At 32.3% G+C, this 24,724-nt stretch overlaps 4 protein-coding genes across 5 annotated transcripts; 2 read left to right on the forward strand and 2 right to left on the reverse strand.

Moving 5' to 3' along the window:
- Nucleotides 1-49: 49 nt before the first annotated feature.
- Nucleotides 50-2,490, reverse strand: crim (QVR superfamily protein crim). The gene is made up of 4 exons (XM_090110366.1): nucleotides 2,303-2,490; nucleotides 1,710-1,850; nucleotides 1,297-1,450; nucleotides 50-930 (listed from the first exon to the last, which is right to left on the reverse strand). The coding sequence occupies exons 1-4, from the start codon at nucleotides 2,349-2,351 to the stop codon at nucleotides 798-800; spliced, it is 477 nt and encodes a 158-aa protein (XP_089966492.1). The 5' UTR covers nucleotides 2,352-2,490; the 3' UTR covers nucleotides 50-797.
- A 1,163-nt stretch (nucleotides 2,491-3,653) lies between these two features.
- LOC149902240 (uncharacterized) lies at nucleotides 3,654-5,265 on the reverse strand. The gene has a single exon (XM_090110506.1). It carries the CDS (start codon nucleotides 4,742-4,744, stop codon nucleotides 3,767-3,769), a length of 978 nt encoding a protein of 325 aa, XP_089966632.1. The 5' UTR covers nucleotides 4,745-5,265; the 3' UTR covers nucleotides 3,654-3,766.
- A 775-nt stretch (nucleotides 5,266-6,040) lies between these two features.
- Nucleotides 6,041-24,379, forward strand: LOC149902241 (uncharacterized). Its single transcript, XM_090109864.1, has 5 exons — nucleotides 6,041-6,236; nucleotides 20,470-20,656; nucleotides 22,428-22,547; nucleotides 23,045-23,206; nucleotides 24,071-24,379. The coding sequence occupies exons 1-5, from the start codon at nucleotides 6,234-6,236 to the stop codon at nucleotides 24,274-24,276; spliced, it is 678 nt and encodes a 225-aa protein (XP_089965990.1). The 5' UTR covers nucleotides 6,041-6,233; the 3' UTR covers nucleotides 24,277-24,379.
- On the forward strand, nucleotides 17,329-19,033 carry LOC149902242 (uncharacterized). Of its 2 annotated transcripts, none has more exons than XM_090109861.1 (2): nucleotides 17,329-17,488; nucleotides 18,189-19,033. In XM_090109861.1, exons 1-2 carry the CDS (start codon nucleotides 17,449-17,451, stop codon nucleotides 18,863-18,865), a joined length of 717 nt encoding a protein of 238 aa, XP_089965987.1. In that variant the 5' UTR covers nucleotides 17,329-17,448; the 3' UTR covers nucleotides 18,866-19,033. The 2 variants fall into 2 exon arrangements, with proteins under 2 accessions (XP_089965987.1, XP_089965988.1); XM_090109862.1 differs by having other exon boundaries at nucleotides 17,333-17,677.
- Nucleotides 24,380-24,724: the final 345 nt, after the last annotated feature.

A 24,724-nucleotide genomic window follows, 5' to 3' on the forward strand; every position in this document is an offset into this window, starting at 1 on the left:
TCATTTTTTAACAAAAAACATTGCAGGGGAAGAGAAGAAAATAAGCATGTCTATTCGAAACAATTTTATTTCAAGTATAAAATTAAAATATCAGGTCACACTTAAATAACTAATTATGCTTAGGCACGGACGCATATTGGACGGAACATTATAAAATATGTCTTTTATCACTGTTTCCTACTACAAAGTCTACTAACTAAGCAAAGCAAGTAGCTTTGCGCTATTTTTATACATCAATGTATAAGCAATAACCACTGCTTTATTTAATAAATGCACAGTATAAAATATTAACAATCATGTTATCAGTTATCAATGTAATAAATTTTAAATAAGTATATAAAAAAATACATTTAAAAAGTCTAAACAATGTAAAATTTCATTGAATTATAAATTTTTCTTCTGACAACTGCATCTTCTTAATTGAAATAACAGTAATATAATATGTATTTCAACTTTTACAATGTGTAAGTAATTGAAAAAAAAGTAAATTTTGTTAATTTCCCTTTCATTAACCAAAGATATTTAAAATAGATTGGTTAAACTACCTATGTAGGTATAACAATAATTATAGAAAATTACTTATTTACTGTGCTTGTATTTGTATTAGTTTCTTAAAACTATTTGTATAAAAGAGATTCTTCAACAATTATATAGATCTAATTAAGTCTAGTTCTAAAATATTTTGGAATAAATGCACAAGGCTCTTAATTGTCTGAATCACTGATCACTGTGCAAAATTGTCTATTTAATAATTATTATGAATAATTATTATTCTGTACTCTGTAGTGTGTTGAATATCAAAACATTTTACTTATAAATAAGAAAAATAAAGATATTGTTAATAAAAGCACTGAGTTTGAATTGAATGTAGCATTGTTACACCTGTGGTCGAGGAAACAGAAGCACCATGTTGTTTCATCATACCAGTTTCTGAAATAAATTGAATACATATTATGATTTTTATACTATTGTATGGTATTGGTGTAAAGTTTGCAGCATATCTGTATTGAAAACAAGCTACTAGATATTATCTATATCATGACAGTGTTAAAAACCAATAAAGAAATTCATCATATCACTCTATCTCATGAAATTCTACATATTTCATCTTGTACTTCCAACAAAAAAAATATAACCTAATTTTTTCATTATTTTCTGTCATACATGAAATATACCAAAGTAATATACTGCTTAACATACAACTGGTTGAATTTGAAAAATTATTTCAGTGTTAGATAGCCCATTCATCGAGAAAGGCTATTTATTTATTTATTTAATATAAAGTAAAATTCATACCTTTTAATATCAAGTTCCTTAATAGTATTGTTCACATAGTGAGCAAGATTCTCATCCTTTGCTGCGGCTCTGCAGCCTTCATATGTATCTGCTGGAATATCTGTTCTGAATGCTTTGAAGTTACTTAGACAGTCTCTTGTTATCACCCTTTGCGCTAGAAAGTAATAATTACCAATTTAGTTTTATAACATTCAAATGCTTTTATATTCAACTTATTTGTTCCTTTATTTGTTGAATATGTCTTTTTATTGGCCAAAATCTTATCTAATCTTATATAATCAAAAATACTTTTTGTGAGCAACCAAGACAATGGAATATATTTAAGCCAAAAACTTTAAAGAAATCAGCTGTCTCATAAGTGATTGTAAATAATGCTACAAAGTATATATTTAAAAATGTTAATAATAATATACCTCCTTTTCTCTCAATAAGTTTGACACAAATATCTTCATTGTCTGGGCATGGTTTGCCCAAGTAGCCCACACCTCTCCAGTTAAATGGCTCATGACATCCTGGTATTGCAGATGTACATTGATAGCACCATATCGCTGAAACTAATCATGACATTATTAGAAACAGAACCAAACGTAGACTCATATTGGTTGTAATTAGCACATTTTCACAGGTCAAATATAAATATCATAATATTATGTGATGATATTTATAGTACATACCTTCAAGCTACCATTGCTTGAAGATAATATTCTATGTGATATTTATATATTGTTTGGACGGATTTTGTTTTCATTAAACCAAAGAAATTCTTGCAGCTATATGCTTTGTGTTTGCAAAAACTAATTTTTAACCTAACATGATTTTTTAAATTCTGTATTCAGGTAATGTTTTGCTGTTCGAACATTATGTTTATAAATCGAAATGAGGATCTTGTTAATAAAATATAACTCACATGACAATATGAACTCAAAGGTAAGTAATAAGCTTAAAGTTATATAAACGCCACACCCTGATATTCTTAATAATTATTAATGGGACTTTATAAACTTACTTTCGATGATGCAAGACGCAAAAGCAAGTAACATACAAATCCTTTTCATTTTTAAGTATTGTTATTGATCTGTTTTGAACACAATACCTATTATAGATTTTAATTTAAAAACAAGCGGTTCGTAAAATGTAAATAAAAATGGTTTGGTCGTTCGTTATTCGTTAACTGTCATAATGTAAAATGTCATGACCGACATTGTGACGTCTCGACGACGTCTCATACCTGTGTGGCCAGCATACTTTTATAATATACTCGGTCTTATTTAAAACTAAACCACTTGGTCTAAACCACGTCTAAACCAAGGTCTAAACTCTAAACTATAATGCTCTAAGAATAAAACAGCCACGAAGTAAATAATGATATTATCATTTTCGGTGCAACAGGTGCAGTACTTTCTCTAGCGAGCAAACATCACCTACCTACTATGAGAGTCTTAAACCTATTTTTTTTTCTGTTAGGGCCAAAAGATATTTGTATTTGCCATGGGTCCTAGTAATTTTATTTAGCCATGATAATCCATTAATATTTTAGTTATTCTCCAATTTTAGTGATAGGATACAAAATATTACACAAGGGTTTAAACCATAGAAATCTAAATAACAAGACACATAGAAGGGCTATAATGTCATAATTCGTATGAAAACCGCTGTCGCCAAAATCAACACATTCAAACCGAAAGCTAAACAGTACACACAAGTAAACTATGCCTTTTATTGGACAGCTTGATTTTAGTGAAAACTAACTATCTATTAAATTAAGCTTTTGAATATGTATCCTAACGCACGAATTTAAGGTTTATTTTAGAATAACATCCCTAACTATATGAGACTTTTTGCTCCAATACGAACAAACGTGATAATAAGAATGGTCGACTGTGTCATTCATTGTTATTTCGATTACTATGGTGACACTCGTAATACTTGTAAATATTCTATAATTTTAAGGAAAAACGGCATTATTTCTAAAAAAAAAATATTTTCCGATGAAATATTATTCCTTTATAAGTATAATTACAACTTGTGGAAGAATTTCCGCAATGGGAATTGCTGAAACACACCATGTATACACTCATAGGTCTCCAGAGCAACTGAACAGTGACGAATGCACTGGTGATGTGCAAATCACCTGAGTGGCGACAAGGTCACGCACGCTTACGACTTCTAGTGTCTTGTTATTTAGATTTCTATGGTTTAAACCCTTGTGTAACCTAATAATATTTTTAAATAATGTAATACAATTGTTTAATACTATTATTCTCTTTGTATCGAAATATTACTACTAAAAGCCTGTTGGATTTTTTTTTTATTTACTCGCTAATTTAAACAAGTTTAAGAATTAAGGTTTATTTAAACATAGTAAGCATTTCATTTACTAATTTATTTGAATTTTTACTGTGTCCATTTATTATACTATTATGGCTTTCTTTTTGTGCATATTTATCTGTAACATTAGTTATAGAGTAAATTAGGGCTCTTCGGGTGGCGGCTGGTCTTCTGGAGGTTGTAAGGAAGCCATGAGCATTAATAAATCTTCTTTATTCAAATCTATGCACATAGTACCTACGACATCTTCGATTCCAATTGTGCCATCGTTACTCATATCCACTTCCTTAATAAGATTATCCAATTGTTTTTGTGGCATTTTGTGACCAAGTTTAGATAGGACTTCTTTCATGTATTCTCTATCCATTGTTCCGGTTCGGCCTGGGTCTAAAACTTGTAAAGCCGATCGTAGCTCGTCTTCGACAGGAAAATCCCTTTGTCTTAAAGTTACCATTTTTACAAATTGATCAAAATTAATGTGTCCCTGAGGGTGTGGTGGTCTTACACAGTAAGCTATTAATTCTTGTAATTGTTCAGGTGTATATGTCATTAAGAGAAGAGATTTTAGCATGTACACGAGCTCTTTTTCCGTTATATAGCCATCCAAATCCGTATACGCCGGAGTATAGTTTTGAAAGTATTCCCAAAGTTGTTCAACTTCAGCTAATTGATCAGGACGTAACTCAAATGGTGGTTTGAGTGCTTCTTTGGAATCAGTTAAATCAAAGGGTGCAGCTGGGTCAGGTGGTGGTTCTTCTACATATCCCTCTTCTTCTTCAACTTGTTCTTCATCTGCTGGAGGCTGTTCTTCTTTTTTTTCTTCTTGCTCTCCTTCCACATGTTCGCCCTCTAATTCTTCACCCATCATCTCTTCACCTTCGCCCATAACAACCTCTTTCTGCTCTCCATCAATTTCTTCATGATCCACATGTTCACCAGCAATTTCCTCCCCTTCAAGTTTTTCCGTTTCTTCTCCGTTGACTGCTTCTTGGTCCTCTGTCGTGACGTCTGTTTTACTTCCGGTTTCCTCACCATCGTTATTTGTAACTTCATCACCTTGCTCGCCACCTTCCGAATCTTTTGCGGTCTGTTCCTCACTCACAAGATTTTCCTCTTCCATATTTTACCACATGTAATTTTAAAAGATACTTACTTATAGAAAGATTTGATATTTCAAGCGACTATTTCATACTAAAAATTTATCATCACTTCTAGTTTTTCTCAAATGCATCCGAAGAACTGTTGTCAAATTGTCTGTTATTTTATCATATAAACTTAAACTGCCTAATGATATAAAATCAAGTATATCAATAAATTCTTCTAAAAGTACATATCGTATATTTTCCATAAAATCGAACATTTAAATTAAATAAATATTATCTTTTTCATAACGTAAACTGTTTCAAATAAAAATTCGTAAAAAGACAACGTCATTAATTGAGTCTTGAAAAAAAGCAAATTATAATTATTGATGTAGGTAAATTAAAATCGTTTGCATAATGCATCATGAATTAATTAAATTAAAAGTATAATCGTGGGAACTCGTGGTATACTCTATTTTTTATTTTATCGGCTGAACTAAAATAGGCATTTAAATAGACAAACTATACCTTTATTAGGTATACTTATCCGATACGCAATTATTTAAATATGTACGTATTTTACAGTGTCACAACCATAGTATGGAGGAGACACCACGAACAAAATCTGTGCGCCATTTTTTTGCTCTAACTAAGTTAAAAAAAATTATTATCTAGTTAGGTACTTAACGATGAAAGTTATTCCTTTGCACTTTTCCGTATTATTTGTATTATTTGTGCAATATCGTAACACACACGAAGGCATGTTTGATGCGTTTCACTTTAAAACCATTAAAAAATACCGCTCAACATACGTCACATGACGTATGTTGAGTGGAACATAACTGATGTAGGCGGTGTCGTCTCCATATTAATATTATCTCAATGGTCACAACTCACAATATTTTTATAAACCCTTCTGGGACCGTGTCCCTAAAGTGTGAAAAAATATGGGCTGATGGTGATTACTATGATGATTGATGATGTATATAAAATGGAAAAACAATAAAAGTCTTGTTTTATTATTAGGTAGACAAAATAAAGGAAAATGACTTTAAAAGGTCAAAGAAGCATGAAGAAGTGCTTTTGGTACGTAATTAAAATACTTAGCGACGTATATAAACTTGGTAAAATTAAAAAAAATAAGACCCTGCAACATGTTAAACAAATTACAATAATTTATACGATAGGAAGATGCAAAAGTTTTGCGTCCTCCCACGGCTATGCAACTTGTACTTTCAATGCATCACGTGCTTTTGGCATAAGAGAAAGAAGCGTTCGCGATGGTGAGCGGTAGTGCTTGTATGGTTGGCTCCATACCATCTCCATACTCCATACTCCATAGGCCACACGCTCGTCAGATGACAAATAACACGGGAGTGTGCGCATACGTTCCAAATATCGAATTGTGCTTATAATTTTTTGGCGGGAAAACAACGAACATTGCGATTTATGTTTTTAATTGACTACATAATATTTTGTTTGTGATCTGGATAATTTTATTTTTCTTATGTGATTTTTACTTCGAATATGGTAAGTTTTTTGAACAAAAAATTATTAATGCTTTTCTAAGAAGTACTTATATCGCTAAGTGAACATGAAATATATAGGTCATAAAATAATCTAAGAGAATTTAAAAATATTTTCATTGAATTTGTTAAACTTATCTCTATATTTTATAAGTACTATGATAAAACTGTATCGTTTCTGATGTAATCCCAAAATAATTTCCTACTTTAAAAAATAATTCTTCCTGTTTTTCATTTTTGATATTATTGCTAATTTAAATCATATGACAAAAAATAAAGAAAAATGTTGTGTGGTTTTATGAAACCACGGTAAAAGTGAAACTGTTCGAACGGTTCCGAACACTGCTTTGTGTAGCGCATGTCGCGTGACGGTCGGCTGCCGAGTGCGATACACGTGACATGCGCTACACAGACCAAAAAGTTTGAGACGATGTAATAAAAGTTTCACTTTAATTACCAAAGTATTATTTTCCTTGCTTCAAAAATTAATGTTTTAATTATCTAATATTGGAAAAAAGACCACCCCTGCACAAAACATATTGATCTGAGGTTTATTCTGTTTTATCTACACATATCGATTTTTTTCCGGGAATAATGATAGAGCCACAGAATACAGATAGAGCTATTTTAAAATATTTTGTTTGAATATAGTATCCTTTCCTGAATATAATATTTAATATTTATTATTAAATACTTAAGCAACATAATATTTAAAAATCATTTAATATTAATTTCACTAGGTAAATCTCCTCACATTCCCTCGTGAACCATTTTCATGTTTGAAACTTGAAACAGTATAGAGATCTTTTCTTATGATCTAAGGATTTTTTGAACAGAATTTGAAGACTTAAATTTTTCGCGCCATAATCCATTCAGACGAGATATTAACAGACTACCCTATAAAAATTTAAATCTGAATCCGCTAAAAATAGGCAAAATTTCCTTTAAAAAAACAGACGATAAAATATGTATTGTAGAGTCTATAAGTAAAGTATGTATTAAAAAAAACACTTTAAGTTTTCGTATACCAATTAAATTTTAAGCTTAACCTCGTTATAGTTCTGACTCTGGTTTGTAATATTATATTATCTGACTATATTATCTGTTTATTTGTACCTACGCATCGAATAGAATACTTGGAATACATTGTATAGAACTACCTAAGAATAAATTGTTAAGTGTCAAATGTAAAAAGCCGATGGATTATCTACTTGCTCTGTGGGACCAATTATCGGTCTTTCAGAAAAGAAATATGTATAATATTATGTAGTTGGGAGTTGGACAGCTTATTTTTTTTCTATGAATTTTTATTGCACCAATAAATTAATGAAATTGGGAAAATAATTCTTTATTTTACCCAGCAGTTTAGTTTAATAGTACCTATTCTTGTTATGCCAATTTATTCCTTATTATATTTAGTTGTGTATTGTAAATATATTTTTTTTTCACATACTGTATGTCTATAAAAAAGAATGCTGTAAATCTCTGGCTCTGGTGCGTTCCATTTTCCGCGATTCTTGGGTCCCTTCCACTATGATTACAGTTGGCCACCGAAAAGGTTAAAATCCCATATGCCAAAAAAAACGTAAGATCTACCAAATATTTATGAGAATCGTTTTAAATTTGTAAAATCACAGATTTATCAGATATGCAAATATGCGTACCTACTGCACGTAGTATTTGATTACAAAGACAACATGCGTTTTCCATTAATTAATTAATAAAGAAACATGACCTCGACTCTATTCAAGATATAGAAAGAATTCTTCCCAAAATATTTAAATATTACTAGTACATGGACATTTTATCAATTTGACTTATCCGCAACATCCATTAGACGCATTTTTAATCGACATTTTAATTTCCACAGGATATTTCTATACCTACGTGAAAAGTTAGTACTTAGTGGATATGTTTTTAAAAATTTATTAGGGTCAATGCACTTGTATAGATTTTTTTAATTGGACAGACTTCAAATAAAGCTAAAAGGTTCATGTGATTGTTCATTACAAATGTAATTGAGCGTTTTTATATACCAATCTCATTGATCATCTGATAACCTTTGGCCGTGAGACTACATCATAAACGTATACTAATTACTCCCACATCAAATAATTGCCGAATTTCTAAATCACGTATAACGTGAGTATCCTTGACAATCTTATATATAAAAATGAATCGCAAAATGTGTTGGTAAGCGCATAACTCGAGAATGGCTGAACCGATTTCGATAATTCTTTTTTTATTATATTCCTTGAAGTACGAGGATGGTTTTTATGTAGAGAAAACGTAAATATGTACCACGGGCGAAGCCGGGGCGGACCGCTAGTAATTTATAAATCTCGATCAATCACAGATTAACCTTGTTATAAACTGTATTGTTGGATGCTATTTCTATTTTTCTTCATGATCACACCTGCATTTGTTCTTTAATCTCTTCAATCTTCTTTTTTCTCGGAAAAATATTTTTATAAAATGTTAGTTTTCCATCTCCTTAATGTTTACCTAGCACTGATTTTACGAAGACTTGATACAATACCATATTTTATTGTAACAACGAAGAGTTTTTTATTAAACCTTAAACGGATCAAGAAACGACATCGAAGGTTAACAAAGCCCGAATGAGCTAACTACAAAGATTTGAACTTGACGCGTCAAACTGTTCTATGAAACTGTAACAACTCTTTGTTTTGCAGTCCGTGCATCACGACACGATCGTGCTCTTATTATTCTACCGAAAACTAAAGTTATTGGCCTCAAGTTTAATTAAAAAAGTTTCGCAATTTTATTATCAACTAATGGTGCAATGCGAATAGGTTCTCCGCTGGATAGAGAAATATTAACATCGACATTAGATATTTTCAATAGTCGGCGACGTACATAGTTTCGGGTCACAGATCACAGATAGATCTCTATTTCGGGTACTAACAGATAAATTTCAAAATGGTCAAAGGTGGGAGGATAATAGATGATCTGCTTGCAATGAGCTTTTTATTTTTACTACTAGTATTATATTATCTGTGGTTTTACTACCTATAGGTACCATATAACTAATACCTATTATTGATTATTTTTAATTAAGAACAAGGCTACCTTTACAAATTTGAAGGCGGGTAAAGAGAAGAGGGCAGAAAGAAGAAGAATATCTTGCCGCGGCTATGAAGCACATAAAATAATAATAGTTTAAAAAAAAAACTAAAAAACACGCTTTTAGGTCGGTTTTCTATAAAAAGCGTGTTTTTATTTTTTTTAACTATTATTTATTTTATCAAATTAGTGTATTGTCATCGGTCCTCAATAAATCTACAAAGTTTGAACGAAATCTGGCCGTTTAAAGTGGGTCAAAATCGTGCCCAAAGAAGTCGGTTACAAACATACAGGTGAAGCTAATATAAAGCGTGTAATAAAAATTTAAAAACATTTTAGTAATAGGTAACTATGTATTGTTTTGTAATTTGTATTAAGAATACTGATTACATGATGATACAGTAGTACCTAATGGTTTTCGAATAGTTTTTTTTAGAATGAAGAATAGATATATATTAATATCTAGAGTACCTACCTTCTCGTAGAGTTAAATAAGTTGTGTTTCATTGCCTGAACATAAAATACAAAGATTTATTGTATAGCGTAACGTCAGCAGAATATGTATCAAATATTAATCATATGCAAATTAGTAAGACAAACATTTGATATAAAGTGCTATAGGATGACTAAGCGATTAGTTACGTGATACTCAGCCACAGTACTCAGCATAACATATGCATTGGAAAGTTGTACTTAAATAGCTACTGTTTACCGATCAAATGTTATTATAATAGCTTTCCTTAATATTTTTTTATGAGTAATCCTGCTTTTAATTAATGTCATTTTTTTTCTGTCTCATTAGAGTTTCCTTAATACGTAAAAGCTATAGTCATGTGACTGACTGACATGTGACCAACATAATCCATCAATGGATCGACCAACAATTTATTTTTTATCTGTTATGAAATTAATTAATGTAACAATTTGTGGTCTTAATAGTGATGTAATTTTACACATATATATATGAAAAACGAGCCTAAAATCTCATACAGTTGATACCTTTACCTAACTAATTGATATTATGTACTTAATACAATTAGGGTATTGTCCTAAATTAAAGACGAATAAAATTAAACAATCGGAGAAGCTAGAGCATGATCTGTACTGTATAGGAAATTATTTCAACCTTTGTTCTCGAGTTTTCCGGGTGAAAGTGTAGGAGCGAATCGTGGACAGTCCGGATGCACTTGCAGACATTATCGCCAAGTCATGTGCTCGATGGCTTACTTATAACTTGGGTCAGGCAAGCCCTTAGGAAGCATTGTGAAATTGGAAGTATTTTTAAAAGAAATTTAGTTATGTATACAAAAAAAATGGAGTTCCACTTTTATCTGCCAAGAAAAAGAATTCCTAGTGTAGTAAAACTAGGTACCTATATGCAAGAAAATTACAAACATGCCTGTTGAGTTGCCTGTTGCCTGTTGCCATGAGTTTAGACTCTATACAGTATTTTGGACTATACAACATACTTAATCAAGTGATGATTAAACAATCGTAATTAGTAATTAGTAATTACCTATGCTATGAACGATTTAAATTGGAGAAATAATGCTTTGCATGCGTAGTGGGTATCTAGCTAATTACCTATAAAGGAGGTTTGTAGGAACGCATCTACTTTTAAGATTACACCGTCGCGTTCTTTAATTAATTATGTAATTTTGAAATCAATTATTTAAACAGGTAGCTGATATGCTTGTCGTCTGAATTTTTATCTATGTAAATTATTATTAAAAATGTTAATAGAAAAGAAGGTATGCATTTATATAAATTGCAAGATAACAGATGATCACACTTCCTGTATAATTATTGCTTAATTGATATAATTTAAATAAAATATGCAGTAATAGTAAATTTGAAAGTCGCAAATTGAATAAACGATAAAATGATGTCATATCTAAAATAAGTATTGAGTTTCAATATGCTCCACTTGGCATGTGAAGGGACGGATTTGAATCTTTGCTAATAAATTCATCTCTAATAACCACTCGGTATAACTTTACGTAGAACAAGTAATTCTAACCACAAATTTGAATATATAATGCGATTGCGGTTTTGAAGTATATTTTGTTTACGACCCGAGTTAGATGGTAAGTGACCCTGTCTATTGCCTCTTGAAGATGAGCTTGTCGACAATGATGTCATAAAAAGGTTTTGACTCAGTAGAATAACAATAAGAGTCGCCTTAGAGATTTGCGTTTTATTATGATAACATATTTAAAAAAAAATATATGTACCTAGTTATAATGTAAAAAATCATCTGATTACTTTTTATAATGTCAAAATGTTGAATCTTGATTATTTATTATTCATTTTTATACAGTGTATTTGCTTTATGTTTTATTTGTTTAAGAAATAAGTAACGTGCTGGCCACGGACAATTCGCTATAGCGAAAATTCGCGCGGCGCGACTGGCGGCGCGTCTTGCGAATGAATCAAATGTATGGAAATGTACTGGGCATGCCACGCGCAGCGGCGACCAGCGAGACGACCGGCGAATTTCCCCGAGCGAATCGCGCGGCACGACTAGCGATCGAAACAAATGTATGAGTTATTACGGCGCAGGCCACGGAGTCGAGCGGCAGACGCGGCGACTACTCCCGGAGCGAACTTAATTTAAAATAGTTTGTTTTTTTTTCGCGAAAATGGAGACGGAAGTTTTTATTGCAGAAATTCTAGCTAGACCAGCTATTTGGAAGTCTAGCCACCCGCAACATAATTTTTCATCATGCCTATAATATTTTTAATATTTTTGGTGGAATTCTCTGTCTGTTGTTACAGACGGAGAATTCCATTTCTGTTTAATTCGTGTACTCCACTATATCTTCCAAACATTAAATCTTGAGCAAAAAAGCTGCTACTCCAAACAACGTCGAGCTAACTTTGATAAAGCCATCTCGTCTCCTCGACTACACTGGTCGCGGCGGCGAACGCAACTGCCCGTGGCATGCTTACCGCGCCGCGCGAATTGTCGCGCCGCCCGTCGCGCCGTCGGTCGCGCCGCCGGTGTCCGTGGCCAAGGTGTTAGATATAAGGCGCATGCTTTTTCAAAATAGACATTTAAAATCTGGTCAAAGGATTGTTTAGCACGCATTTAGATGATATCATCTTCTCGACTTGAATAATAAAATTCTAAAGGTAAGTAATAAAAAAACAGAATCGAACTTTTTTATTTAGAAAAAAAAATTAGAGCCAATTAACATCGGATGACTCCTTTTGGAACACCTTGAATTTCATTTTCAAATAGGTAGTATACAAAAACAAAAAACTTTTCTTTGGGATATCGTGGGGATATCTTTTATAAATATTTTTAAATCACCACATCACACCTGCCTGTCTCTACGGATTCCAACTACGACGAACCAAATCTTACAATAATTATTGTGTAAACCGTGAATACACGAAACTTGAAAGGTGATCAGTTCATCAGTGATTAATGTTTATCTTTAATAATTTTAGCCTACCTTCTCAATTGAGCTAACTATGCGTGACCAATGAAAATAATAATTGACAAAATATGCCCGTTTTTATAAAGGATTTTTTTATAAGCAAGAATGAAAATCTAGTCAATATTCTCTACAAAAAAACATACGTTTTTCGTGTAAATTAATAGAATTCCCTATCGACCGTAGCTTAGATATTATATTGTATTGTATTGTATCAGCCTGTCGTGTCCCAATGCTGAGCAAAGGCCTCTCCAAGTCGCTTCCACGAATCGCGGTCTTGTCCTAATGAAAACCAGTCATTTTTAAATTGGTGAAGTTCATCTCGCCATCTCTTCTTCGGCCTGCCGCGACGTCTTCTATCTGTTCCTGGGCTCCACAAAGTGGTTATCTTGGCCCACAGTTCGTCCGGCATGCGATTTATGTGCCCTGCCCAACTCCATTTCAACGACCAAGTTTGCGCACCATAAGTCAAGATAGGAAGAATACACATGAATATTATATAAGGCTAAAAAATTAAAACAACTTAAAATATTGACATAAATAATTTCAAATACATATTTACTTATTTAATTAGGTAGTTAGGTACCTATATAATTGGCAGAAACCGAGACCGAAAGAGAAGAATGACAATATAATTGTTTACTCGGCTTGAAACTCTACATGATTGCCTTATATTTATGAAAACAAAATTATTGTAAAAAAATAAGTGTTTACAACTTTATTTCAATTTTGTTGCATCCTTGGCCCAAGATTTTAAAGAATGGATGTCGAAAGTAGGCGGGAGGCATTGAAACGTTCGATCGATACAAAAAGTCACCGTCGTTGGACGTTTATCTACCCACAATTGAATACTCAAACAAAACGTTAAGTCCTTCAGCGTGATTTATTTTCGTGACAATATATATAAGACATGACAAAGAGAACTCGTGCTAAATTCTCTTCTCAATGTGCCTCAGTTGCACCAATATCAAAGAGGTTTCAGCGAATGCACTGCTATTGAGAGCAATATTGCGAAATAATAAATTATCGCTAAACCGTAGCATCGATAATTAGAAGCTTTGCATGCAGTCACGTTTGGAAGCCATGTTGCAGTTGTTGCTATTTGTTAACAATTTGTATCACATACATGTTAGATAGCTTGATAAGAGCTTCTCAATTAGTTATAGGAATTATAATAGGAATTTCAAAAGTGCTCAATTCATAATTTTTTTATTGTGAACAAATAATAAATCTTATCTATACTAATATTATAAAGCTGAAGAGTTTCTTTGTTTGTTTGAACACGCTAATCTCAGGAACTACTGGTCCGATTTGAAAAATTCTTTCGGTGTCAGATAGCCCATTTATCGAGGAAGGTTATAGGCTATATATCATCACCTTAAGACCAACAGGAGCGGAGCAATGCGGGTGAAACCGCAGTGCACAGCTAGTCACCTATATCCTAGACTAGTTAGGTAATTCATTTTTAGACGGATGATTTATTTAATTTTTCAGAAGTAATAAAATATTTGCCTAATACGAAGGTTGATTAATTATAATGTCTTGATTAATATATTTTATATGAATATTATATCATTGTACAGTCACGACCAAGGTTAAATGGCAAATACTCCAATTAAAACAACACGCGCTAATTTCAAAAGCTCATCTTCTTCGTCATCTCATCGTCTTTAATCATTCGCTCATCGTCTTTAATAAAAAAATATAATCAAGGTTTTATCTTAAGGAATTTGAATACGATCACGCGCAATCCCATTCAATCGCAGATGATATCGTAATTAAATCAGAATAGATGCTGATTCTATTTATATTATTTTAATATGTAGGTATGTGGTACATGTACATCCGTAATCCGCATAGAGATTTCTTAAGATTCAAAAATTTAAACATGTAAGTATAACTAGGTATGTATATCAAATCGGTCAGTCCTCGAAAGGTTTGAGGGTTTAAAATTTCATGCAAGTCATTTTTAATTTTCAAAGTTCAAAAACCTTTTATTTAGACTAAGCGGCTACTTCTATAATTAGAACTTAGTCGAATCGCAATATTATTCGTTATTTATAGTCAACTCTACATTGGCTAATTTGAAAATTCTTAAAAGGCGGACTACAAAGTGTATATTAGATGCAAAGCATGGACCAATATATATCAATTATCAAGATGCAAAGTTAGGTATAACTTTTTACCTTGTATTAATGGATCTTGTATGCGCTCCCATTAGTAGGTAGATCAATTTTTATTGTCATGATTCAAGAGACCAATTTATTATGACTGCTTGAAGGCTGGGATACGTGTTTCAACATTCAACCATAAAATCGAAGGATAAATTAAATGAACTCTGGGCTATATTTCACGTCTAAGTAACTATTGATTATAACCTATAACTTGTTTTTTATGATACTTTTACCTATAATACATTATTTTAAAATGACAAAGAAGGAAAATTTTCAATTTGTTAGAGATAAGTATATTTATAGAATTTCAAGCCGATGCTTAAAAGACGCAATTTTTTTACTGTAATGTTTTATATTTCTCATTTCCATAATACTCGGGTAGGTACCACCAGAAGGACGGTACCCGGTCTTTAAAATTAAAAATAATGCAAAATATAATAATTCAATATTTGTACAAGGTTAAATGTACATGGCTAATAACACGGGAAAATTTTATTTCGTCATTCGGCAGGTCCACTTGAAATAAATGCACTTCTATTGTGACGCAAGTTGTGGCAAATACCGACCGCATGAAGGCATGAGGCATCTTATCGCGGTTTGTTAAATACATTATATTTTGTTATGAATTTAATTGTGATATATTTTAAGTAACAATATCGAATGCGTGTAACTAAGTAAATACAATTATTATAATATAATTGAAGGAAAATCAAATAAGATATTTAATATATTTTTGACGTGACAACGTCTTATAATTTGATACAGCCGGCTGCACGCACGAAAAAACATGACTCATGCGGCGTTACCTCGCTCTGAGGCGTTCCATGTGCTTGAAGTGCAAGCGAGAGCGCGGAACGAGCGACAAAGAAGCACAATCGGAAGTTGTCACGTTTCGTCAGTAAACCGACTTTACAGACAACCATTTTTTTAAAGAATACTTGCGGCGTTATCTACAATGTGTCTACAATCGATATCGAAGCCAACTGCCAAAAATATAGTTTTTAGGATGTTTGTCTATTTGTCTGTATTTGTAACCGAGCTAAATTCACTAACGAACACATAAAAGAGGTATCTCTTTTATATGTTCTGTGATCCCACCGCAGGATTACTTCGTTCATAGTTTTTTTGATGAAACGGTCCATGAATCATATTAAATACGTAATTACAACATCATGTAAGTCGGTTTCAGGATCAAGTATCTACGCACATAGGATGTTATCTATTTGATCAACAGCTAACCAAATTATTAGAATGTGTGCATACGTGATACGGCAAGCCTCGTTTTTGCCATTCGATTGAATACATAAAGCTCAAGTGGCTCCCCATCCGTTTTCGCCGGAATCTCCATTTGTTGCAATTACTGTTCCGTATCCTTTTTGATCCTTCTGCTCCTATTTATCTCAAAAACAATTTTTCCTTCCTGCACAATGAAATCTATTCTCTTCGCTCGGCTGATAGACTCACCTTGAGTGTTCCTGTTCGACGTACTCACTTCCTTGCTAAATCGTATGTTGCCACTGCTGTCAATCTTTGGAATTCTTTGCCACTACCTATTAGACAAGCTAAAAATATATCTTCATTTAAAACCCTTTTGCGACGACATTTTCTCACTACTGCTTTCAACTCGGCACATTAACTATGTATTTACATATTATTATCTATACACAGATATGTATATGTATGTATTTATACAATTTTATATTTGTTTTATGTAGTATGCATGTATTTAATAATATGTACCATGTATATAATTTATAGTTATATAAGTAAATTGTATATAATATTATTAATAAAATGTAATTGTGTATATTCGAGTGTAGTATATTCATCTATATTTATCTTTATTTATATATCTACCTGTATATCTATTTTAATTATTATCATTTATTTATTTATCTTGTTTTTTTGTTCCTTGCCTTTTTTCTTCTACCTACCATCGTAATTTCAGTAAGCTTGTTACCTTTTGCCCAGGTTGCCTGGAAGAGATCACTTCTAAGTGATAAGGCCGCCTAATAAACTATACTGTTTTTTGTTTTGTATATTAGCAATAAGTTTTCTATGTATAGTTTTATTGAAGGGTAAATAAATAAATAAAATAAATACATCCAGCTTCGAGACTTGAGTAATCCCAAAGGCGAGCTGTTGTTTAACAATGTAATTCATCAATGACCGGATTTTTTGCTTGAAAACTCGAGCGTTGATTTCGATTATTTGATGTTTGTCCGGGAAGCTGCAATTGAATTATTTCCATTCATTTCGGATTACATGTAGACAATAGTTTATTTATCCTTTTTAAATAGTTTATACAAAACATATTTCTGAACGCATGCATAAATGTCAATCATTACTTGAAGTATTTGACAATTGACAGCGTACAACTAACGTATGACGTTTACGTTTACGGACGTGTTTTTTGTTTATAGATATCTACGCTTGATTTGAACAATTGATTTTCTTATAAATATTTGAGGTATAAAAATTTCTACAACGTGATATTGGCTAAATTGTGGCAATGCAGTACTGCAATTCATCAAAAAAAACTGAATTGACAGGTACGAAATAAAGGCATTGAAGAAGAAAATTTAGGGAAAATGATTCTTCATGATTCATCTTTCAAGATTATTTATTCGTCGAGTTTTCATAGTTTTTAAGATGTATTCTGCTATTCGGGGCGGATACAAACCCAACAAATAAAATACCATGAAAATTGGTCCAGCATATCGAGATCAGATCAGATCGAGGTCAGAGAGTAATTTATTATGTGTTGCAACAAACCTGACTTTCTTTTATATATTATTATTTATTACATTGATTTATTTAGTTATCAAATAACAATGTTCTATTTTGGTCAGGATCTTCAATATTTCGACAATTTATATTTATTGTTATAATTAATTATAATAAACTATTTATTATTCACAAAATTGATATCCAAGTTAGTCATATTTTATATACATATTCTTTTTGTATGCATTCTCATTGTAATTAAAAATTTAAAATCCATGAATTGTGCAAGTGGTTGACATGTCGCAGGTCTGGCAGGACACAGCCATCTGGCGGGACTTCACTTTATATTACTGAGTTCAAAGTAGATTTATAAGCTTTTATTCAATTTTATATTTCAGTTATTAGATTATTTTACAATAAATTTGTATCAATATTTATATATCAATTACACTACATTATACTAAACCTCATCGTAATATTAAAATAATTGTTTGTTGGAGAATTTTATTTTTATTTATTTTTTAGATTTCAAGATGCCTCAAATAAGAGTTCCGGAAAGCGCTAATATAAATAAAAAATGTAAAGTGAAAAGTCCACCTAAAAGTTCAACGGAACGTAATCGTGAATATAGAGCTCGAAAAAAGGCTTTAAAAAATGCACACAATTCTCCACCATTTGTACCAAAAACACCAGCACAATGTAGTCGTGAATATAGAGCTCGACAAAAAGCACTCAGAAATGCTACTAATCACAATTCACTAGACTCTACATCGACTATTGTTCAAGCAGGGGTACATCAAGAAAATTCTCCATCATTTTTAGCAAAAACACCAGCACAACGTAGTCGTGAATATCGAGCTCGAAAAAGAGCACTTAAAATTGCTTCTGATCAAAACTCATCAGCTCCAAGATTTTTACCAAAAACACCAGCACAATGTAGTCGTGATTATCGAGCTCGAAAAAGAGCTCTTAAAAATGCTACTGTTCAAGACTCACTAGACTTTACATCAATCATTGCTGAAGCAGAGGGATGTCAACAAAATTCTCCATCATTTTTAGTAAAAACACCAGCACAATGTAATCGTGATTATAGAGCTCAAAAAATAGCTTTGATGGACCTTAAACAACCAGTATTGGAAACTCCACCTGTTAAAATAGAAGTAGAAGTAGATATTGAAAACTTTTTATTTGACACCATGTAAAGAAAAAGAAGAACAGAAAAAAATAACAAAAATGGCAAAAAGGACTCCCAGTCAGCAAAGCAGCAAACATGAATTAAAATGTATTACTGCACTGATTTTCAAAGGAGACCACTGTGACTGTACAGATGCAATGATTCAGTAATAAATAATATGTATATAATAAAATGATATGTGTGTGTTTTTGTAGCATATAATATAGGGAATAAATATGTACACCTTACCTTTATTTTGCGAACATACAGTGTATGAGTAGTCGATATTATAAAGATACACGATAGAAATCGCGTAAAATGATAAATGTTTAAAATATGTGGCTGTCGCCAGTCGCCACACATATTTGAAACATTGGTGGTTGGTGTGGACGAACTCCTTGGTAATCGGTAATTGCTTCAGATGCTGCAGCAATATAAACCTCAGGTTTTTAAAACATGGCACTGAAGAAAGATTTCGTAAAGCGGGAGTTATTCCAGCACTTTGAAGCAGCATAACGAAAACTACCACGAAACTTTTAAGAAAAATGTTGCAAAAACTTAATACTTCCGGAATTAGCTAACCTAGCATTATAATCATTTTTGAAATAATTTTGTCGAAAAATCCATTAGTCTTCCTAAAACGATTCTTGAAATCAGCCTGGTCATATTATAATCTGTGGATGGACAGACAGACATTTCTATGTACATTTTACTGAGAAAATTTTACAAAATCTCTATGTTTATAATTTATCTCCCCTTCGGTCTGGCCTCTTCATAAATTGCTACCTACTTTAAACAGAACATAAAAACGCAACGACCTCCATATTATATTCCATTTACCATACCATAAACTGCAATAAATCATTTGTTACATTTAAAATTCTATGTATGGAATTCACGTAAGCAAGATTCAAGATGGGACATGACTATAATAAATGATGAACCAAAAAGATAATGACGACAAACACCATTTAAAGATATGGTTTCAGGTTTAGGTACATAGGTAGGTACTTTATTTTATATATTGTATACCTTATCATTTTAATTTTTACTCCTGGATGATGCAAAATTACTTGATAAATTACCTACATTATGAACCACCTTTCATTTTGTGTATCTATTATTATCGAGCTTGTAAGTTATAAACCTTCTCTAAAACTAAAGTCTCACTCAATAAGTAAATACCCACAGAGTTTACGAAAGTGAACTGAAAATCTAGAGCACCACAATTTAGTCTATTGCGGTTTAATCGATATAAGTAGTAAGTTGATTTCTTGTGATGCGGTAATTCAATCTATAATAAAATCAATACTTTAGCCGTGTTTGAAGGTGGAATTCTATTTAGGTAACCCTTGAGAATGTTATTAGTCTGGTTATTAGTATCGACGTGTCGTCGTTGGATAATAGAAGTATAGGTTGTAACTGAATAAGTATTTACATCTGGCCATAAATGGCGATCAATTCCTTAAAATAATTCGGAACAATTTTCTTAACTTTGTTCAAAAGTACACTGAGAATACAGAGCCAAGACAGAGCGTCTTTTTATTCCTATACCTACACAAGACCTACACTATTCTTTGCCTTTACATCAACCAATTTTTAATGTATCAAGACTATAAAACCTATTCACAGAGATCAGGAGCTATTACAACTGTGCTACTCTTCCACCTCTCATGGGAAGTGGTCACAGGCACCCAGTTCGTATCCCACGTGCGAGTGACCACACCAGCACATAGCTACGCACATGGCGTCGGTGATCCCTTACCAGTTCTGGAGAGAAGCTTGCATTCTCGTCGACCACCTATACGGGATTTGAGAAGTTGGTACCTATGATTTTTTTTGTATCGGGCAACTAGAACATGCGCCAGTTTATGTAGTATTATATAAGGTAAGGTGGGGTAAGACAATCATAGGGGGAAGACTATCACAGTGTATTAACTCGATAAGCACAGCTTCTTTCTCTAGTTTGTTATGCTGGTAAAGTAGTCAATACTCAAGAAGTTCTCGGCTCAAAACACAGATGTCGCTACTTAACGTAAAAGATGTGAACATGAGACATTTCTAAGTTGACATTTGAGGAAGCAAAACACGAGGTCGGCGTGTAGTGATTAGAATAAAATTTTCGAGGGAAAAAGTGGTGAATTTGAAACGTTACATACGTGAGTATAATTGCAATAACACTAGCTTTTAAGTAATGATATTGGTCCCACGTAAAACCAATTTATTTAAAAAGAAATTGATCAAAACAAATACATAACCTCTAAATAGTGAGGTGGGGTAAGACTATCATTTGACCTGGGGCTAGACTAACATATGGCAGTCTTGCCCCAAGTCAGATGTTGTAAACATTTTTATCTAAGGTAGGTACAGGTACTTATTTAGGCCTATGTCCAGCAGTGGACTGATGCAGGCTGATGATGATGATGACTTATTTTAACAAATTAGTTTGACGTTTGGATGGTTGCTAATATTGCTCTCTCTGCATATATACAATTCATTTAAAAAAATATCCTCATAAATATTTATTACATTGGAAGCAAATAACTTCTAAGTTTTTAATGAATGTTTTTAAAAATTATTTACGTGTATCAAAAATAGTACTTAATTGATTTTTTTTTGAAAAATATATTCAAAGACGTAATAAAACGTTGATTTTATTTCTTTATTATCTAATCTTTTAATGAGGTCAACTTAATAATATGTTCTGTCTGATAATTTTATTACAGGATTTCCCGGGTTCTACACTGAATTTAGTCATATGTTAGTCTTCCCCCAAATAAAGAAAAAAAGGTTCTACACCCCTAATTTTTTTCATATGTTAGTCTTCCCCCAAATAAAGAAAAAACTGAAGTAAGTGCAAAACTAACCCTTATTCTGTAACACATAAAGTTCTAAATCTAAGTGACAACTGTAATGTAACGGTTTTTTGACAGAAGTTAAGAAAGTATGTTATAAATCAAAGAATAAAAACAGTGTTAGTCTTACCCCGTTTAGTGGGGCAAGACTAGCAGTTCAAATAGTCTATAGATTTCATTTAATAAATCGGATTCCAGTATACTTGCGTGAAAATTAAAAGATTTGTATAAAAGTGTAAAGAAATCTTAATTTAGTGTTATTTTTCATTTAACAGTAAGATGTGAAATTTCAGTGTATGAAGCGATCTTTCATTTCTAACAACAAACTATGTTAGTCTTACCCCACCTTACCTTAATCCTAATAATATAGTAGGTATTATAATTATCTGTGTTAATAATATAAACGCGAAAGTTTGTTTCTTTCACGTAAAAACTGTTGAACCGATTACAATGAAATTTGGTATGTAGGTAGCTAAAGACCCAGAAAAGGATATAGGCTACTTTTTATCCGGGATCCATAGGAACGGGAACTATTCTGGTTTTTCTTTGAAAATGCGGACGAAGCCGCGGACGGAAATCTAGTTCAGCAATAAATATTAAACAGTATTAATACTTGAAAGTTGATTGATGATTGGTACTCGTTTTTAACTGAAACGCTTTTCAAATCTTTATTATTCGTCTGAATTTAGGCGATTGTCTTGATTTTATATTTTAATATTTTCTTTTTATGTTTAGCGTCACAAGCAACACAAGCGCAGAAGGGTGGTTATCCAAGGCTCAAACCGTTGATACCTTTCAACGCAGAAGAGCCACGCGCCAAAATTTCACCATGGCAGCATGCGTTAGATAATGCAGGTATGTATTATCCTTAGAGCATTAAAATGCTCTGAGGTATCATCCTTGTATTATATATACAGTAAATATGTTTTATATACTAGATTTCCGCCCGCGGCTTTATTCATGTTTTCAAAGATAACACGCATATTTACCGCTCCTGTGGGATTTCCGGGATTAAATACCTAAGTAGTCATGTCCAATTCTGGGTCTTGAGCTACCTACATACCAAATTTTATTGTAATCGGTTCAGTAGTTTTTACGTGAAAGAATAACAAAAATCCATCCAACTTACAAACTTTCGCGTTTATAATATTAGCACAGACTAATAATAATATACTACGATATTAGTAACTACTTAGTTAGGTAGTTACGATTAAATTTTATAGTTAGGAACATTTAATACCACCCAAAAAATAAAATTTCTAGATCTAGAGCGATATTTTAATTGTATATGAATACCTGTTCCTAAGTATCTAAAGTTAGGAACACCAATTAATAGCAATTTATAATTACAGAGACAATTCCCGTGCTGCCACCATCGCCATATAAAGTAGATTCTCCCGATCCAGAGTCTCTTTGGCCCGTAGGTCTTTTCCTACCACCCTTGAAACCGCCTAGCTTCGATATAAACCGACGATCGAGTACTGACAACTTAAACCCTGGTCTTAATGGAGAAGGTATTATGGAAAGGCATTTAACGATTTATTCTATAAACATTAGAGCGTGAAAAAGGAGGAATGCGCAAGAGCGCATCTTTATAGCCCGCTATAATAAGTTTAAGTCCCGCCTCCGTGGTAGGGGTTGACGCGTCAGCGTAATACCGAGAGGTCCTGGGTTCGATTCCCGGTGGAGACGAAGAAAAAAAAATGTCTCGGTCTGGCAGGACACAGAAGGCTGATCACCTACTTGTCCCTAAAGAAAATCGATCAGTGAAACAGATGTATAATGCATCTGCCCCTTACCCCACTAGGGGACATGGGACTTCACTATAATAAGTTCACCTGTATGTTTGTACGTAAACGACTCCAATTAGTATGGAACCCTTAGTTTCGCGAGTCCGACTCGCACTAAGCCGTTTTTTAACTATATTATTTTATTTAGTTAAATCTAGATGTATTAGGTAACGGTCACTAAGTAACTTTAAACTACAAATTTTATAGGTACCTACCTACTTCTTATGTCACATGAAATTAGGCAAATGAACATAGATCAAATGACTAAGCAAATATTATGCTAACTACCATTTATTTCTCAGTTATTTGAGCCCGGTGGGAAACAAAACTGATAATGATTTTTTTAGCCTCATGATTAATTTCTTTTATTGGTTTGGAGTCAATTTCTCCAGGTAAAATCGTGTTTTCGATTGTTAAACTAATCATTTATTAATAGTTAAATGCATATCTTAATTACGAAAAAAATTAAATAACATGGAATAAATTAACTAATATATTAGGTACTACAGACTCTAAATTATAGCATAATTACTAAATAATTCATTAAAAGAGAACATTTTCTACTTACATCCTTTACTATGATTTCAGAAACCAATTACAATGATCCATATTTTCTACAAGGTTCGGAGGCATTAGCGGCAGTGGAGAAAGCAAGATTGCATGGAAAATTATATTTTCACGACATTCCTCATATAACATCGCTTTTGGCGAATCAAGAACTACGTATAAAAAACAACCTAAAACCTAACAGGATTGGAAGCATACGACAAAGCTGGCCATACAATAGGGTGTAGAATGTTGTAATAAATAAATGTTAGGATTTTGTATATCTTTTGAAATACGTCGATTCGTTTTAAGGTTATCAAAATTAAAAATAAAATAAATACCTCAGTCTAAGATATCTTTCATTTATATCCTTTCATTATCCTGACTTTATGGTGAGTCTACATTTAAAATTTCTACTGATTAGTAGGTAATTTGAATGTTTGTTTTGAAATTATAGTTTATGCTTTATTGCATTTCAAATCAATTAAAACTGTCAATTATTCAATAGATATTTTCCCACTTTACCTCAGAAAAAGAGAGCAGATAAATATTATATTGGACACATAGATTGTAATTGAAACCACTTTACTCATAGATACTTAAATCTTTTATATTTAATACATACAGCTAAACATAGTATAAAGGGCAGTGGTAACAGATATAAAAACTTATAAATCTAGAACTTACTAAGAAAAT

This window comes from Colias eurytheme, chromosome 15 (genome assembly GCF_061535395.1).
Source record: "Colias eurytheme isolate Ceu_HAF_F1 chromosome 15, ilColEury1 Martin Lab GWU primary, whole genome shotgun sequence".
Classification (NCBI taxonomy): domain Eukaryota; kingdom Metazoa; phylum Arthropoda; class Insecta; order Lepidoptera; family Pieridae; genus Colias; species Colias eurytheme.